The sequence below is a fragment of the Rutidosis leptorrhynchoides genome, chromosome 7 (genome assembly GCF_046630445.1).
Source record: "Rutidosis leptorrhynchoides isolate AG116_Rl617_1_P2 chromosome 7, CSIRO_AGI_Rlap_v1, whole genome shotgun sequence".
In the NCBI taxonomy this organism is placed as follows: domain Eukaryota; kingdom Viridiplantae; phylum Streptophyta; class Magnoliopsida; order Asterales; family Asteraceae; genus Rutidosis; species Rutidosis leptorrhynchoides.
Genome location: NC_092339.1, coordinates 337,457,484 through 337,475,927, shown reverse-complemented (window position 1 = coordinate 337,475,927; position 18,444 = coordinate 337,457,484). Strand labels below are relative to the sequence as shown.

General features: G+C 34.9%; 1 protein-coding gene and 1 long non-coding RNA gene across 4 annotated transcripts; both read right to left on the bottom strand.

Annotated features, from left to right (window-relative positions):
* Nucleotides 1-7,950: 7,950 nt before the first annotated feature.
* LOC139858588 (uncharacterized) lies at nucleotides 7,951-11,522 on the bottom strand. Of its 3 annotated transcripts, XR_011763002.1 has the most exons (8): nucleotides 11,233-11,522; nucleotides 10,621-10,677; nucleotides 9,688-10,254; nucleotides 8,833-9,308; nucleotides 8,554-8,644; nucleotides 8,321-8,474; nucleotides 8,175-8,231; nucleotides 7,951-8,063 (listed from the first exon to the last, which is right to left on the bottom strand). It is a non-coding gene; the product is annotated as an uncharacterized lncRNA (long non-coding RNA). The 3 variants fall into 3 exon arrangements; XR_011763001.1 differs by having other exon boundaries at nucleotides 8,554-9,308; XR_011763003.1 differs by lacking the exon at nucleotides 11,233-11,522 and adding an exon at nucleotides 10,775-10,807 and having other exon boundaries at nucleotides 8,554-9,308.
* A 1,784-nt stretch (nucleotides 11,523-13,306) lies between these two features.
* On the bottom strand, nucleotides 13,307-14,290 carry LOC139860328 (FBD-associated F-box protein At3g52670-like). Its single transcript, XM_071849095.1, has one exon. It carries the CDS (start codon nucleotides 14,288-14,290, stop codon nucleotides 13,307-13,309), a length of 984 nt encoding a protein of 327 aa, XP_071705196.1.
* Nucleotides 14,291-18,444: the final 4,154 nt, after the last annotated feature.

The window sequence follows — 18,444 nt, the reverse complement described above, 5'->3', positions numbered from 1 at the left end:
TGAAAAAGTTGCAAAAAGGCTTTCGGATTGGAAAGCTAGAATGATTTCCTTATGTGGACGTTTAACTCTTGTCAAGTCGATTATCAATAGTTTACCATTGTATTATTTCTCACTATTTTGTACGCCATAGTGTGTGGTTAAAAAGCTTGAGAGTTGTTTGAGACTCGATTTCTTTTGGGGTGAAACATGTGAGAGATGTAAGATGGCTTGGACTAAATGGGAAAGGCTTCTTTTACTTTAAAGCAAGGTTGTAGAATTCGGATCTCGGGGAGATCTCGTTTGAACTTTTTTAAGGAGATCTCGGCATCTCGGAATAATCTCGGGGGAGATCTCGGACGTTGACTTACATTGAGTTTATGGTTTTTTTTAAATAAAAATTACATAAAAAGATAAATATATGTATATTTATATACTGTTTAACGTGATATTACAAAAATATCCGACAAATGAGCGAGAAAATCTTAGAAATTACGAATTTTACAAGAAATTTTACAAATTAGCAAGAAAATCCGAGAAATCGTGGCTTTGACTAAGTTTGACCCCGTTGACCGAGGAATCTCGGAAGATGAACATCTCGTCTCGGTTGCCTTCTAAAAACGAGATCTCGAGGAGATCTCGGGAGATTTACAACACTGCTTTAAAGAAAGAGGGGTTTAAACATCGGGTCACTTCAATTAAAAAATTGGGCTTTGGTGGATAATTGGTGGTGGCATTTTTTAATTTAAAACAATACTTATTAGGCTAAAACTATAAAAGAGTGTTCATGGCCCATAGGGTGGATGTTCATTCAATGTAACAGGTCAACAGATTCATGGTGCTTGAATACCGCTGGGAATGGCGTGCTCACAACAAAAGTTCTCGCTGATCTCAAGTTGCGAATATTACCAGGCCCTGCAGGTAACAGTGAGACCGTCAGGAACAACCTTATGCATAAAAAAGAAGAGTTTTTCTTGTGGCACACCAAACATCAACGTATTCGCGTATAGAGCTCGACAAGCATGGGATTGATTTGGACACCATCAGGTGTCCAATATGTGATGATGGATTAGAGATATCAGATCATTCAATTATAGAATGCAAACAATCAAAGGATGTGTGGAATAGAGTCTTCAAGTGGTGGGGATTTAAGTGAGAACAAACAATGGAATGGACCGGTTGCCCTTAACAGAATTTAAGTGACAACGTTCGAACACGTATCAAGCATATTGTCCAAGACTAATAAAGAATTCACACATATAACGCTCGTAAGATTAAGGATAAAATCCTGAAACCTCCCACCAAGTCTAAATAAAAAAATTAAACACTTGATTTCAATATCCTAATTAATTTCTCATTGTCCCAAGTTCCAATATTTAATTTATAAAAAATAATACTATTTATTATCCAAGGACCCAAAGTGTAAAATCAAAAGACCACTCTTATCCATGACAGCTGTCATACAACCACATTACTGTCACATCAGCGTCACTTCATCAACTTCTTCCTATCACTTAACTCATCACACTCTCTAGTATCCATAACATAACCCTTTACTATAGAACGGGCCGACTTTAATTAACTATTAATACAATTGTACAACTCTTATATGCACAATGTACAAGAAACAAGAGCTATATACTCCCTCAAAATGTCGTTGCCAAGCAGATTGAACCACGGTGGATCAACGGCGCCTCCAACCACACTTACTAGCAATGGAGTCTTTGCAACGGAGCTCCAAGGAAGCTCCAACCACGGAGTCGGGCGGAGGGAGGGTTAGATTTCTCTAACAATGACAGGTCAAGGCAGTTTAATTCAACGTGGCGCAACATCATAAAGGCAGGTAAAGTCATTGATGGCCTCGGTATCAACTTCTCGTCTTCGTTCAGTAGAAGTTTAGGAAACGGTGCCTCGGTTCTCTTCTGGCTGGATCAGTGGCTAGGTAACTCGAAATTAAAAGACAAGTTTCATAGACTTTTTCTCCTAGACGCTGATGGTTCGGCCAGAGTTGCAGATCGTATCTCGATTGTAAACGGGTCCATTTGTTTCAACTGGAACTGGGTCAGGCCTGTTCGCGGGAGGGCACAAAATGATCTGGCGGATTTAATTAGCGAGTTACAGACCGTGACTCTTGACCAAAATGCTGACGTTTCTTACAAATGGTCTCTTGCTCCCGATGGCGTTTTCAAAACTAAAATCCTATCGGGTCTCATAGATGGAAAAAATTCGGTTGGGGCGCAAAATCTCAGCACCTTAAGAAACAATTATGTCCCGTTAAAAGTTGAAATTTTCGTTTGGCGTGCAAGGCAATTGAGGTTACCGGTTCGGGTGGAACTTGATAAAAGAGGAATCGACTTGGACTCCATTCTATGTCCTCTATGTAACAACATGGTTGAATCGGTTGAACATGTCCTTGCCCAATGCCCAAAAGTCGTTGATCTATGGAATCATATTCTCAAGTTGTGGAATCTCCCGGCCATCAACTCGATTCGATGGAGCAAATTTTCGATGACTTCTCCCTGTTTCCTCATCCTTCAGCAACTGGAAAAGTCATTTGGCAAGGATTTAAATGGGGAGTTTGTTATTCTCTTTGGAAGGCTAGAAACGAATTGTTTTCTAAAAAGCAAGCGTGGAACTCGGCGGTTATCCTAAACAACATTCAAATTTCGTGCTTTGGTTGGATCTCTAAGCGTTGTAAATAGATTTCGTTGGAATGGAACCAATGGCTCATCAATCCGGCGTCTTATGTTTCGTCTACTCCAAATAGATCCGGAATTGGTTAATTTGCATTAGGGATCTCGATCCTTTTTAGTTTGTTTCCTTGTATATATGTTTTTCGGTCTTTTTTGGCTTGTATAGTTTTGGCTTTCTCGTGGTTTTTGTTTCGTGACTCCTTGTATTTTTTTTTTTCGGTTAATATATAGCTTGCTTTTCGAAAAGAAAAAAAAAAGTCTAAGAATCATCCATGACTCCTTATATATTGAACTTTTCTTCCTTTATTTTCTTAGCTTTTGATTCAATTTATTTTGATAGAATTAAACCTAATATAAAATTGTTTACTGATACAAAAATTTAGGTCCAAATTCACTAACAAACGACACATTTGAATACCCGCAGCTTACTGATTTCGATAATATTAATAATTCCTCTAGATAATTAGTAAAGCCTAATAATAACAGATTAATATTGATGTTAAGGTTAGGATAAGTAATACCTTCAAAATAAAATGGAGTTTGTACCGTAACTCTGCCGACTGCAGCCCTTCTATTGTTTCCAATCCTTTGGTGTCATCATAATTTTAAGTGTTAATGTGATAATAAGAAAAGAATTAGGGTTGAAAATATGAATCGATTTACCGACGAAAGCTTCTTTTAATAGTTAAATTTGGAGTCGTTTCATCCGTAAGAAACGGGATACAGGAAGGCCTAAGAAATTGGAAAGTGTATAATTGAAGTTCGGTATATTGGCCCAATTTCACGATTTATCTAACTTGGCCCAACTTAATAATTAGTAAACATATGAAATTATTATTCTTTATAGACTTAATTAAGCCCTTTGTTCCCAAAGTTTTATCTTTTTCATCCTTATCCTTAAAGTATTTTTGTTTCATCTTAACCCTTAAAGTTATGATATGGTTTCATTTAGATCCCTAGTTAACGGCAGTTAATCATGGGGACCTAAATGAAACCATATCATTACTTTAAGGCATCTGATGAAACAAAAATAGTTTAGGGACAAAGATAAAACAAAAATACTATAGGGACCAAAGGCGTAATTAAGTCAAGCGGTAACGACATTTTAGGGAATTAAATAACAATTACTCCGTACTTACTTATATACGGGGATGTCAACCGTAAAGGTGCATGATTGGTATTTGGTCTGTACGGGTGGTTGGCTCTTTGCTTGCACAACAACTCCCACCTGGTCTGCCTTTTGAGCTCTTTTTGTTAATGTCTTTCGGCTCTATTATTTGAGGCAACAGCAATCGTCGATTTATTGGCGATTTGACTGCCCCTAGACAGACTTAAAAACCCATGAAAATTTGATTCTACCATTTTCCATAGCGTTTTGTTTTTATTTTTTTCTATCTTATTTTATTTATTTATTTATATTTATTTTGTTTTATTTTATTATTTTTTTGGCCGGAGGTTCTCACGGAAGCAATCTCTCTACCCAGAAGTAGAAGTCGTTGTGTTAGCGTTTTTTAAAAAGTGTCCTGTTCGAACGTAGTTAGTTTCGTTTTGTTCATAAAATTATTTCGAGTCTGACGTGTAAGACCCGAAACCAGTTTGTACATAACGTGTATATATTTTAAATGCTGTCTGGATTCGTGTCTGTAGAAACATCCGGCGCGCATCTGGCTGCGCGGCGCGCAGAACGTGCTGACAGCTCATTTCGTCCTTTCTTCACTTTAAGGGGGCATTTTGGTATTTTCACATGTGGGACGAGTTTAAGGCCACATGATCAGATCTAGGAGTGTCATTTACTCCATTTTCAACCACTTTTCCTTTCACTTGAATTCTAGAGAGAGAGGAGGGTTCTAGTGTGAGAAAGTTCAATCAAAGGAGGAAGAAGCTTGTTTCGAGTTTAAGCTCGGGTATTAAAGTTGTTTATCTAGTCTCTAGCTACGTTTTGATTGTGGTGGTATGTTCTAAACTCGATCTTTTTTACTTTGATTGTTTAAGGGCTAGGATTTGGGTCAATGATGAACAATAAAACCCATTTGTTAGTGATTTGAGGGGTTTGGTTGAGATTGGGTCATAAAGACCCAAGGATGACTAACCTAGGGTTTTAAAGTGATAAATTGTGTTTATGGGTCTTAAATGGTTAACAATCACTAGCACACTTTGTGGTTGGGTGATTGGTTATTATTTGGGTTTGTGGGTGACCCAAATGGGTGTGTAAACCTTGAAATGGGTCAAATGAGTTTTGGGTAACCTAAGTTGTCAAATGAGTATGGAAACACACTAACCTTGCGTTAATAAGTGTATTAAGGCCATAATTGGCTAGTGTTAGGGTTTGGGTGTAATTGACCTTGTATTAGGGTTAAGAGTGCAAATGGGTCGAAATTGCACTTTGGGTCAAACTGACACTAGGATGGTGAGTGGGTTGGTTGACCAACTTGATTGTGTGATTGACTATATGCATAATGTAATAGGTACGTTACATTGAAGATTTCAAGCTCGGTAATCATTCACCAAAGGCGTTAAGGTGAGTGAAATAATTATACGTGTATGTATATAATGTATTTATTTGTGTGGAATGCGATGTGGGATTAAAGTTCGCGTATACGATACCACATCGTGTTGGCATGTGATGAAGGTTTAAAGTTCGCGTGTTCGATACCTCATCATCATGTGTGGCATGTGATATGGGTTTAAAGTTCGGGCGTTCGATACCATATCATCATGTGTGTGTGCGGGCGTGAAGTGTGGGTTTTAAGTTCGGGCGTTCGATACCACATTTCACGTGACGGGTGGGTTTAATGTTCGGGCCTTCGATGCCACCCAAGGGACTAGTGATGCATACTAGTGGCGTCTGTGTGGCTAACGGTTCATTTGCGAGAATCGTTCCCTTTGTATTTTGGTTAACTATGGTTATGTGTTGTAGTGTAGCATATTATATTTCGTGTTATATGTTATTGTTGTGCTAGCTCGTGTTATCGTAGATTTAGTGTTATACCTTGCAATGGTATGCATTTTAACATGCTAGCGTGTATGCGATATTTGTGTAAGTGACTGCAGGTAAGTAGATTATATATGTATGTGTGTAATTATTGCATTCACTAAGCGTTTTGCTTACCCTCTCGTTGTTCACCTTTTTAGGCTCCGGCGTGGACAAAGGCAAGGGCATTCGTTTGGATTAGAGATTTCCCACTTTGTTATGATAGTGGAGGCTTTTGTGATTCGACCTAGTTTATGGGTAGTTTAACCTCAAACACCATGCTCGTCTTTTGTTTGGTAATTAACTCGCGGGTCAAAAACATATTGATGATGTATGGGTCATCGTACCCCTTTTTGTAAACTCTAATCTTTGGAATTATTTAAATTATATTGCTCGTAATCGAATTAATGTTGTAAGAATTCGATTTTGGAAGTTTGGGTTTTTTTATGTGAGACTGTCAAACAACAACTCTGATGATGTAATGCGCGCCGCGTAATTGGGCTGAACCAAATGTCACCAGGCTGGTACACGTTCTGACCTGGAACTGGGCTTTAGAGCGCGCCGCGCAACCCTATGCGCACCACGCATATTGGTCTGGCCAGATTTCTGCTTCCTTTAAAAAAAAAATGTGTCGTGTTTTGGTAATCGAAGGCGGGTCGTTACAATTGGTATCAGAGCATGGTCTAAGGGATTTAGGCGACTTGAGATAGGTGCCTAGACTTAGAATTTTATGTGTGCTTAATTGTATGCGGGACTTGTAAGATGCGGGTCGGACCGGGCTTGGTTAGTGCCAAGGTTTAGGCGAACTAACTTGTGATTAATTATTTCTTATTGTGTTGCAATCATTGAGCGAGATAGATGTTGTACTAGCGAGTTAATACGACGTGCTCGCGTAAAAATGACTAGCTACTATTGTTACGGGTTCAAATCGTGTCAAACAAGCGATGTACGACGAATCGTAAAGCAAGATGGGCGGTGTGGTATATATATGTCGTTTCCTTTTGGTTTGTTGTTTAATCTATTTCATTTCTTAGAATGAAGATGAGAAACAGGCATGACACCGATAACGGAGGTACGAGCGAAGACTCCATGTTCACGGCTAAGGTTGAGGCCATCTTTAAACATCAAAAAGCGGAATTCCTCACGAATGTCAGAAAGGTCTTCCAAGAATCGGTTGATCAGCAAATAACCGAGTTAATTAACGAACGAATGAATGCCGCGATCGAAGAGGCATTCGAATCTAGAAACATTAATCCTCCGGGTGAAGGGGGTGGTGGTAATGGTGGACATGGAAGGCGAGACATCCATTATAAGAACTTCAAGGATGCTCAACCTCCCATGTTTAATGGGGTGAGGGATCCGTTGAAAAGTACATGTTGGATCTCCGACATCGAGGGGGCTTTTCGTACCGGTGAATGCCCTCCCGAGAAGAAAACGAGATACGGTTCTAGTATGTTGCGTGAAGAGGCTAAGCTGTGGTGGGGTGGTAAAATTCAAGTGTACGGTGAAGAGCAATGTATGAGCTTATCGTGGGAAGAGTTTAGAAGGGAATTCTTTAAGGAATACCGGACTCAAGCCGATCTTAATAGAATCCGGGACGAGTTGCGTAATTTGCAACAAGGTTCGATGGACTTGGTTACTCTCAAGTCTACCTTCTTGTCAAAGACTCGTTTTTGTCCGGGGTATGTTGGTGATGATCAAATGTTGATGCAATATTTCTATCGTACCTTAAGCGATGAGTTGAAGGGTAAGATTAGTCGGGGAATGGCTAAGTCTTTTGAAGAGTTGTTTGAGTTAGCTCGGGGTTTTGAACCGGAGGTCCCGAAAAGAAGTGATTTCTCTTCCCCTAAGAGAAAATTTGAAGGTTCGAGTCATTCGAACTTTTTAAACAAAAAGAACAAGAAGGGTTCTGAAAGTGTTAATAGCGTGAAGAAGGGTGGTTCCGGAAATTTTCTCCCGACTTGCTATAATTGTGGACAAAGGGGTCACATCTCTCGTGAATGCCCAAAGCCGGCTACAAACAAATCCACATGTTTTAATTGTCAAAAGCAAGGACACCGAAAGTCGGAGTGTCCCGATTTACTTCCCCACTGATCCTGCCCCTATATATATATATATATATATATATATATATATATATATATATATATATATATATATATATATATATATATATATAAATATATATATATATATATAAAGAGCCTTAGGATCTTTATTTGTTTACATTATTGTGATGAGCTGTAATCACAAAAACATAATAATCAGCACAATACGAATAACCTATAATAACGATCAATTAAACGTAAAGGAACTTATCGAACTTGAAAGTGACCCAAAGTGACCTTAGTGTGATAATTAGACCTGGAATTTTTGCTATGCTTTTGGGTCACATGGACTTTATGAGGGTGAGCCAATTTTGTCTGAAATATAAAAAAGACACACTTACATTATAATAAAGGGATCATATATTTTCATATTAAAACAACATCATCATCATCATTATCATAAATCATTATCATAAGATTACCTACCTAACTTTCCATTGAGGCAAAATTATTGTATGATAACACACAAAGACAATATTAGCCCTGCAGAAACATTGTCATAATTAGCCCTGCAGGCGATGTGATCACAAGCAATTTTAGAGATACGATACAAAAAGATAACAAATACTTACAATATAAGATAGTGGTACATCAGGATCACTTTCATTTCAAGACTAAAATTTTCAATTGAAAACCCTTCATTTGACTATCTCTTTCGATTTCTCCCATCATTACCGAATGAAATCACAAATAACATAATGATAAAACAGGTCACTTTAGGTGTACCTGCATCAAATATATATTACATAATATTGAAAAATATAACTCACATTCAGATAAGTAATGTAGAAAAATAGGAACCTACAAAAATCGCATCACAGTCTCTATTCTTGAGTTCTTTTTGTATTCCTCGGGTCTCAAAGTACTTATTACACAGCTTCCATCAGAGCACCTATCTGTAAAGAAGCACATAATAGTTAAGAATCGTGTGTGTTGGACCCAACCTATAACGCAAAAGAGGTAATATGATTAAGAAACATAGTTAATCACAACTTGAGTAGCCCATCAATTTTAAGTAAAGTAAACCATTAATACAATTACAATTATTATCCGTTAAAAGTAACAATGCAATTTTATACCATACCTGTCATTTTTAGGAACCTCTATACTATCAGTCTCCTAAGACTGATGATGGTAATGCTGATTATGATGATCAACCTCAGTTTTCGAGTTACAGATTATTCCATACACCGGAGATTCTATGAGAATTACCATTGGGTTCAATAATAAACACAATGAAACCTAATTTAGTTAACAAAAAGCATTACTTCACGAACTCCTAAATAATATACAGAATTTCTCATTCGTAAGTGGTGAGTTCAAAATCGCATATAATCAATATCCAAATAGGCACACAATTAAACATAGAAAGTAGAGTAACAACAAACTTACCAATGAATTGGGTAACTGTCCAAATGTATTAACAAAAATGTGCCAAAGTCCAAGTGTCCAAGCTGAGTGAGTAACAACAACGAATCGGCAACACTAAATTGATGTTCCATCCGAAATTGTAGGAAGTTAAATTACCACTCCCGTTATCACGTCCCATCATTTAGCAACCTGAATGTGTGCGAGTTTATCACTTCCGTTTCTTCGAGGTTTGTTTTTTAATTAAGCTCTATTTGCTTTTAAAATTCTTAATTTTGTTAAATTCGAGTTATCTTTATTGAATTGTGTATAAATAGGGATTGTCTTTTGATTTCAATACAATTATAAACTTTTCTGTTTAAGTCATACGCTTTGCAAAAATAATCATGTGTTTTTGATTGGCTAATGAATGTACAATTGGGTAATTGTAGTACATTATTGTTAAGCATTAATAAGTTTTGACTATCCAATACAAACCCTAATTTTTTTTAAATCCACAATTAAACTTACCCTGATTTCATCAATACATGTGTTAAAAACTGAAATTTAAAACACACGTTTAGTAAGATACCTGGTTACATAAAAGACTTGATGGAATGTTCAAATCGGAGATAGATGATGAAAGGTTGCTATGACGATCTTTTTTTCTTTTGGTTTTTCAGTCGCGTGATCTTGATTTTGAATTATTAATCAGTGTGTTTTTTCGGTGCAATCAATTAAGGTATTGTGTTTGTATGTGATGGGTTTGTATAACGCAGCCTTTATTCAGATTTGATTCTGATTGTAACTGATCTTGATTATCACGATAGGTTTAGGGATTTTGGTGTGATGATATTTTGGGAGCGGCAATTGTTTTTTGATGAATCCTTAACAAATGATAAGCAAAATCGGAACCCTCGTACGTAACGTCTCTTCATTCCCGTGTTTTCGATTCCTAGCTTCAGTTAACTCCAACAAGCAATTTACACTACTACAAAAATCCAGACCTTATATTATTTAAGTTTCTACTACTACGTGCCTCAAATTTCAAGGCGCTCATAACTGGACTCACCTGGGGTTGTATTTCTGCAAGCTCTCTCACTCTTAACAGAATTGGTATCGGGATCGGAGTTGATGCATGCTTCTTAGAGTTTTGTACCTGCTTCAAGTAACACTCTGTAATCAACTTACATGACACACAAACGAGATGACTGGATAATCCCGCAAACATTTTTTGGCCTTTAATATACCAAAATAATATATATTTATTTTAACTATGATCTAAAAACAATATCATTACAATGATAATCTAAAATAATAACTATATGCATTAATGATAGAAATTGAGCGACTATCAACCGGCTTGACTCGTTTAGCACATTACCCTTTAGCTTAACTCCTCAATTTAACCAGTTTGACTTAGTTACAATAAACAACCACCCTAACTGACCCATTCATAAGTAAACGGGTTGTAACCATCAGAGTATAGACTCATGAAAAGTCACTGAAATTAAAATTTGCTTACCTCTTTATCAGCATGTAACTGTGTGAAACTCACTCTCAGCAGGTTCCTCCACTTGTCCTGCAAACATCAACAATTGGCTAGTGTAAAATACAAGGTTGTCTTTACTCATAATAGAGATAATGTATAAACTCGTTTCCTAATTAAAAAATCATACTTTGAGATCAACTGATGTACGGTGTGAGCATGTATTCAATAAATCGTGTTTATTAGTTTTAGAGAGCACGTATCGGATGATATAAACACGAATACCTTAATCTATTTATAAATAAATAATTTTAGAGAATCAAAACAGTTTTATCATTATCTTCCAACCGGCACTAAATCTCTCCATTAATTAGGATGATTCCTTCAAAAACAAAAGAAAATATATAACCCACACGGTTAGCTCATTTATAAATTTATAAATAATCTGAAATCGATTTACCTGGTTCATAGTAGGATGTGTGTTATCAGACATCAAAAAGAGAATAAATCAATTTAAATTCATAAGATGTTGCACAAAGGTATATGATTTAATATGAACCCTAATCAAACATAACAGAAAAATATAGATTAAAATTTCTTGTAAAAACACATAATAGAGATGAAGAAGATAAAGCAACTGCTACTTACTATGTACTTTAATCGTGATATCCATCATGAAATCGATGAGAATCCGAAATTAAAATCGGTGAAGACTGTTAAGATTAATGAAATCGGAAACATAGATGAAGGCATACGGTTGTCGATCGTCACACACGTACAGATTAACGATTGAATCCTTTTTGATTTCGTTTTGTTTAATTGATTGCAAAAAATCGGAACCCTAATCCAATTGCTGAACGTCAGTATAGAAAGAGGAAGAAAAAGGGATTAAGGATTAACGATTAAGTTTGGATTATTTTCCGCATGAATAGACTCAGTTTTAGGTTGGGTTTGTTTTTTTCGATTGAATCTTTTAAGATTTAGGGTTTGTATGAGAAGAGGGATGAACGTACGGTTTGTTTTTTGTGACAGCCTGCTCAACCAATCGTGAAGCGACACGTGGCAAAATGGAATGGCTGTATTTGGCTGTCACACTCTATCGATTGTTGTTTTGTTTTTGATGGATATTAAAAATTGTAATTGTAGGTGTTCATCGTCGGTTCGCCAGATGAGATTGTTGCCAGAAATCAGGTTTTCAGTCGACAATATCGAAAACCTATGCTATTGCTGTGGTAACCCTTATGGTTGCCCGTCAGAAACTTATTGTTATAAGTTTGATATTAATTCAATAATTCACATACGTGAGTGGACGGTTACAAAAAAGCGAATTTGATACCTGCAGAAATTGGTTCAATTTACCTTAAGTGATGGATTCTCTTTTGAACTCGTTTGAGAAATTACAATCATGATTTTGGGCCAAAAAATGGAACTTGAATCATCAATTTAGGTATCGAATGGGTGAAAGAGACGACGATTTAGGGTTTGAGTTTGGTTTGGGTTGAACAGACGAAGGAAAATTGTGATTGACGATCGGTATTTTTTATCTATTTTGTTTGCACAGCGTGGCATCATTAGTTGTTAATAATAATTAGTCTAGTGATTAACATGTCAGCAAATAGATTAAGATTAACTAAAAATTTTTCGAGTGTAACGGTACTGTCGGAAAACTTTAACTTGAGGCGAACATAAATATACGGGCTGTCGTTGTGTTAAGCGTTTTTTAAAAAGTGTCCGTTTTGCGTATAGTTAGTCCCGTCGGGTTCGTGAGACTTTTTCGAGTTGAACGGTGGTCTCGGAAAAATTTAACTCGCACCGAGCAAGAAGATAGAGCCCGTTATAAATCCGCGCGGGGGGAGATAATCAAGTGGGTCCCACGCGGGCCATACCAATAATGTAATATAGTTAACGCCCTTGTAATAATTGTATTGTATATACGCGTGATAAGTGTATAGGCCATGTAGGCCATAGGATTCAATAATGTAAGTGACGTGTGCGGTGTAAAATTAAATAAGTTTCGATGCGCAATAATGTATAGGTAGTGCGCGGGTCCCAGGGAATCTGTAAATAGTATTATGGCTCGCCTATAAAAAGGAAGCCTCGGTTGTCATTTGTAATCAGGTTGTATTTGATAATAAACCTCACTTGGTTTTCTCCATGAATATAAATCCAACGTGGCTTTCTCTAATGACTCCTTAATTGTGATTAGTCACATGGCAATCTCTAATGACATCTCTAATCACCCACTAATCCACACGCTGGCATCTAATCTAAACAGTAATGAATTAACACAGAAAAAAATCCCCACAAAATCAAACGTTACGCCTCATCTTCAAACCCTAATACATCAAACCGCCATTACAATCACAAAATGCGATTGTGGATGAATCAGAAAATCAAGCGCCTTCAGAAGGTTTAATCATGCCTTGTGTAATATCGACATCAGGTTAGATCTATCTTTAATTTGAATTTTCATGTTGCATCAGTGTATCAATCGATATATATATCTATAATCAAATTGAATAGCATGTTGTATCGAGTTGGAGTATCAAGTTCAATTCTGACGTGATTGCCTTTGATTATCATGTTTTAGGGTTGATTCTGGGTGTTGGTGAAATTACGGATTTTGATTTCATCAATTCTGACGTGATTGTGTGCTTTGAAAAAGGTGGCTCTGAAGTGTGTTTAAAATAGAATGAAGTGCTGATAGATTCACGTGCGAACATTAAAAAATGAATACCTCTACAACTTCCAATCCAAGCGTAAAATATTTGACATTTCCAAACTGTTGAAGCACGTGAATAATTTTGGGAGCATCTTCATCATATGGACAAGAAATATAGAAATCCACTTTCTCCAAAGAAGAGAAACCATATGCGGAATACAACTCGGTATAGTATTCGCTTTCATACGTCAATGAGGATAATTTAGGTGCAGAAATCATAAAATCCCCTTTGAATTTTACAACAGTGAGATCCTTCAAATGAGGTGCTACCACATTAACAACAGAATACGAACGTCCATTTTTAATCGAGAAGTTAGAAAGTTGAGAATGGTAAATGGTGAAATCATCAACATATATGTTGCAGTCACTTAAGGTGAGATTTTTCAAGTTTGGGCGCTTAGAAAAAAGACCACCATACTCAACATCATCTTTAGCATGGCTAACTTCGGTGCTGGTGCTTTCTCCGTCTTGGAAAGGAATTACGTTACTCAAATTGACACGATCAAAATGCAACGTTGTTAAAGTTGGTAGGTCCCAAGATGATTTGATTGTAGTTGATATTGAACATTCAAACAAAGTGAGATCTTTAAGAGACTGAGAAATAAAAAGAGAAAGAGGGAATTCGATCTGCTTTCCGTACGAACAAATAATAGTCATCTTCTGGACATTGTGCGAAAACGCATAGTTCATAATCGGTTCGACAAACGCTTGGCTAACTTCTCCACGAAAACAAAGTTTAACAGACGACAATTCTTTTTTCATTATCGCAGGAAGACAGAACATGAGTAACATACTCAGAGAACTTGCGTAATGAATCAAAATATCATGAGTATCGAAATTGAAATGTGGGATTGACTTCCATGTATACTTCCATCTAGATGACAAAATACTAGTTTTGATAGCATCTTTGGTTTCGATATAAGAGAGAATTTTGTTGATGATATCGTCTGGCAAGCTGCTTAGTCTATCAGCAGCTAGATTCATTCTCACTACTTAAGCTGCACGTTGATAACATAAAACATATACATGATTTTCATTAAAAAAAATAATAAAAAAAAAATAAATAATGCGCAGAACACTATTTAAACATATACAGATTCTGGAAACTATTAGCTGCACTACACCATTTACGTTAGTTCATGTGGTTTGAGTGCTCTACACCAATAATAATGTTTTTCAAACCACTTTTAATGGCGTGTTTATATAGAATTAAAACATTATTTGTTACTTTAATTGAATTTTTAATAAACTTTATACAGAGTATAATCTTACTTATATATTCATTTTTTTTTTTAAATGCAAACTCACCCACCCACCTAATACTAACACGAATATATACACCACGAAATATCCTAAATAAGACTCGAACCCTCAACCTCAAATTTGTAAAGGTGACCTCGATACCGCCAAACATTATTTGTCAATTTTATGCAAATAGGTTCCCAAAATTTCTAGTAGCTAGTAGTCTGTCGTTTACTAATATAGAATTTATTAAAAATTAGAACAAATTATAAGATGATGATATATTCTTTTTATAATTTGTTCTAATTTTTAATAAATTCAATATTATTAAACGACAGACTACTAGCTACTAGAAATTTTGGGAACCTATTTGCCATAAAATTGACGTTTTAAGTCCCAAAACTTTTGATATAGTCATCGAATCAATAGTTTAACGGTTGCTTTACATAGTTTTGGATTAATTATACTATTACGGTATGATTACACAAGCCTAATAACGTAATAATATTCAAGTTGGGTTCAGATTTACCTTCACAGCGACAACGAATTTATCAACAAGCGTGGTACGTTTCCTATTGGAAAACCGTGTGTACTTTTACCAATTTCAGATTAACGTAGCGGATAGTTAAAATAATAATCTTTTATTATTTAATAAAAACATTTACAAGATTATATAATCATATATTTAATGAAACATGCACACGATTAATTTATTCCAATGATCCAATTACACTATAATAATTTTCATGAATATAAAACAAAAGAGGAGTTAACTATATACCTTTCTTAAAGAAATTGATGAGACGGAGAAAAACTTACGATCAAAAGTATGACCGTCTCTTTGGATAGTCCACACTATACTTCAAACGACCGTCAATGGATGCTAGTCCAAACTCAAATATCGTATTAATATAATCCAATTATATTAATACATTAATCGATAATACTCTGTATGTGTATGTTGAGATTTATCAAAGGAAAGCAAAACAAATATGTTATTTTTTCTCTCTTCTCTCTTACTGATCTCATAACTCAACGATCATATATATATGAATATATGATATACTCTGTTTGTTTGGTAGCAAAAAGCAAATCAAAAGAATATATTGTTTTCGATTTCTTTGTCTGTAATATCATATTTCGTTTGATTTGGTTTTAAAAAGTCGTATTTCTCAAATACTTTAGGGGTATGTTATGTAACTTATAATTAATAATTTCTATCATGTCGCTTTCATGTGAATAGTAAATTAATTAATTTCGTTTCATTTACAATTCATATGAATAGTAAATGAATTAATTTCGATTTACTATTTTGTTACTTGAGTAATATATATACATCATATATATATTTTATTTGACGTCTCGGTGTATATGTGTGTGACCCCGAAGGCTCAAATAAAGTTGGTCGTATAGTTATATGTTGATAATGCTAAAAACGAACATATATTTCATAGCATTATTCCTCAAGAAAGACAAGCTTTTAGTTGCAATTGTCCTATTTACAAGTGATATTCTTTTAAATAATAAAAGGTGAAGACAAAAGACAGATTCGACGAATTGAAGACGCAAACGACCAAAAAGCTCAAAAGTACAAAATACAATCAATAAGGTTCCAATTATTGATAAGAAACGTCTCAAAATTACAAGAGTACAAGATTCAAAACGCAAAGTACAAGATATTAAAATTATTCGCAAGGACGTTCGAAAATCCGGAACCGGGACCAGAGTCAACTCTCAACGCTCGATGCAACGGACTAAAAATTACAAGTCAACTATGCATATGAATATAATATAATATATAATTAATTCTTAAAATTAATATATGTTATATTATATTTAAATAAACGTCGGCATAAGAAAACAACCAAATGTGGCTCTCCCCAGCTGGCCATGCGATCGCATGGCCTGGAAGGCATAAATCCATACGATCGCATGGTGCACAGTTCCAGCCCACATGCCTATAAAAATCGAGCTTTGGTGCACTACAAAAACACATCTTTTTATATCTCAATATATCTATACGTAATATTTATATTTATATTTTAATTTTAATTTTAATTTTAAATCCTAATAATAAGGGTATGTTAGCAAATGTTGTAAGGGTGTAAGTCGCAATTCTGTCCGTGTAACGCTACGCTATTTTTAATCATTGTAAGTTATGTTCAACCTTTTTAATTTAATGTCTCGTAGCTAAGTTATTATTATGCTTATTTAAAACGAAGTAATCATGATGTTGGGCTAATTACTAAAATTGGGTAATTGGGCTTTGTACCATAATTGGGGTTTGGACAAAAGAACGACAATTGTGGAAATTAGACTATGGGCTATTAATGGGCTTTATATTTGTTTAACTAAATGATAATTTGTTAATGTTAATATAAAGATTTACAATTGGACGTCCCTATAAATAACCATATACATTCGATCGGATACGATGGGCAGGGTATTTATATGTACGAATAATCGTTCATTTAACCGGACACGGGAATGGATTAATAACCACTAGAATTATTAAAACAGGGGTGAAATTATGTACAAGGACACTTGGCATAATTGATAACAAAGTATTAAAACCTTGGGTTACACGCAGTCGACATCCTGGTGTAATTATTAAACAAAGTATTAAAACCTTGTTACAGTTTAAGTCCCCAATTAGCTGGAATATTTAACTTCGGGTATAAGGATAATTTGACGAGGACACTCGCACTTTATATTTATGACTGATGGACTGTTATGGACAAAAACCAGACGGACATATTAAATAATCCAGGACAAAGGACAATTAACCCATGGGCATAAAACTAAAATCAACACGTCAAACATCATGATTACGGAAGTTTAAATAAGCATAATTCTTTTATTTTATATTTAATTTCCTTTATTTTATATTTAATTGCACTTCTAATTATCGCACTTTTATTTATTGTTATTGTATTTAATTGCACTTTTAATTATCGTACTTTTTAATTATCGCAAGTTTATTTTATCGCACTTTTATTTATCGCAATTTCATTATCGTTATTTACTTTACGCTTTAAATTAAGTCTTTTATTTATTTAAAATTTTTACATTTTGTTTTAACTGCAACTTAAGTTTTAAAATCGACAAACCGGTCATTAAACGGTAAAAACCCCCCTTTATAATAATAATATTACTTATATATATATATTTGTATTTTTATAAAATAAAACTAATATAGCGTTAAGCTTTGTTTAAAGATTTTCCCTGTGGAACGAACCGGACTTACTAAAAACTACACTACTGTATGATTAGGTATACTGCCTATAAGTGTTGTAGCAAGGTTTAAGTATATCCATTCTCTAAATAAATAAATATCTTGTATAAAATTGTATCGTATTTAATAGTATTTCCTAGTAAAATATAAGCTATTTCATATACACCTCTGTTAACATCAAGTATTTTTGGCGCCGCTGCCGGGGACAATCTAGCTTAAAAGCCGGAAGCGCAACGCTAATATATATATATATAAAAAAAAGATTTTTTTTAGTTTACTTTTATAAAAAAATACGCTTTTGTAAAAATACGTTTTAAATATTCAAAAATATAAAAAGAAAAACAAAAATATAAATATAAATATTTTTAAGAGTTTGGTAAATATTTAAGTTTTATAAAGTTTCTTTATTTCTATTTTTTAGTTTGTAAAAATATAAGTTTTATTTAATTTATAAATATATTTTATAAATATATTTTACAGCAAAAACAGAAAATAAAAAAAAATATTAAAACTCGAGTCAGGTACTGTAGCAGCCCACTCTGTGGCCCGAAACCCTAGCCCATGCGATCGCATGGCCGAGTAGCTTAGGACTCATGCGATCGCATGAGCCCGTCTGACACGCCACATTTGACTGCAGCCTGCATTAATTACGGATTATAAT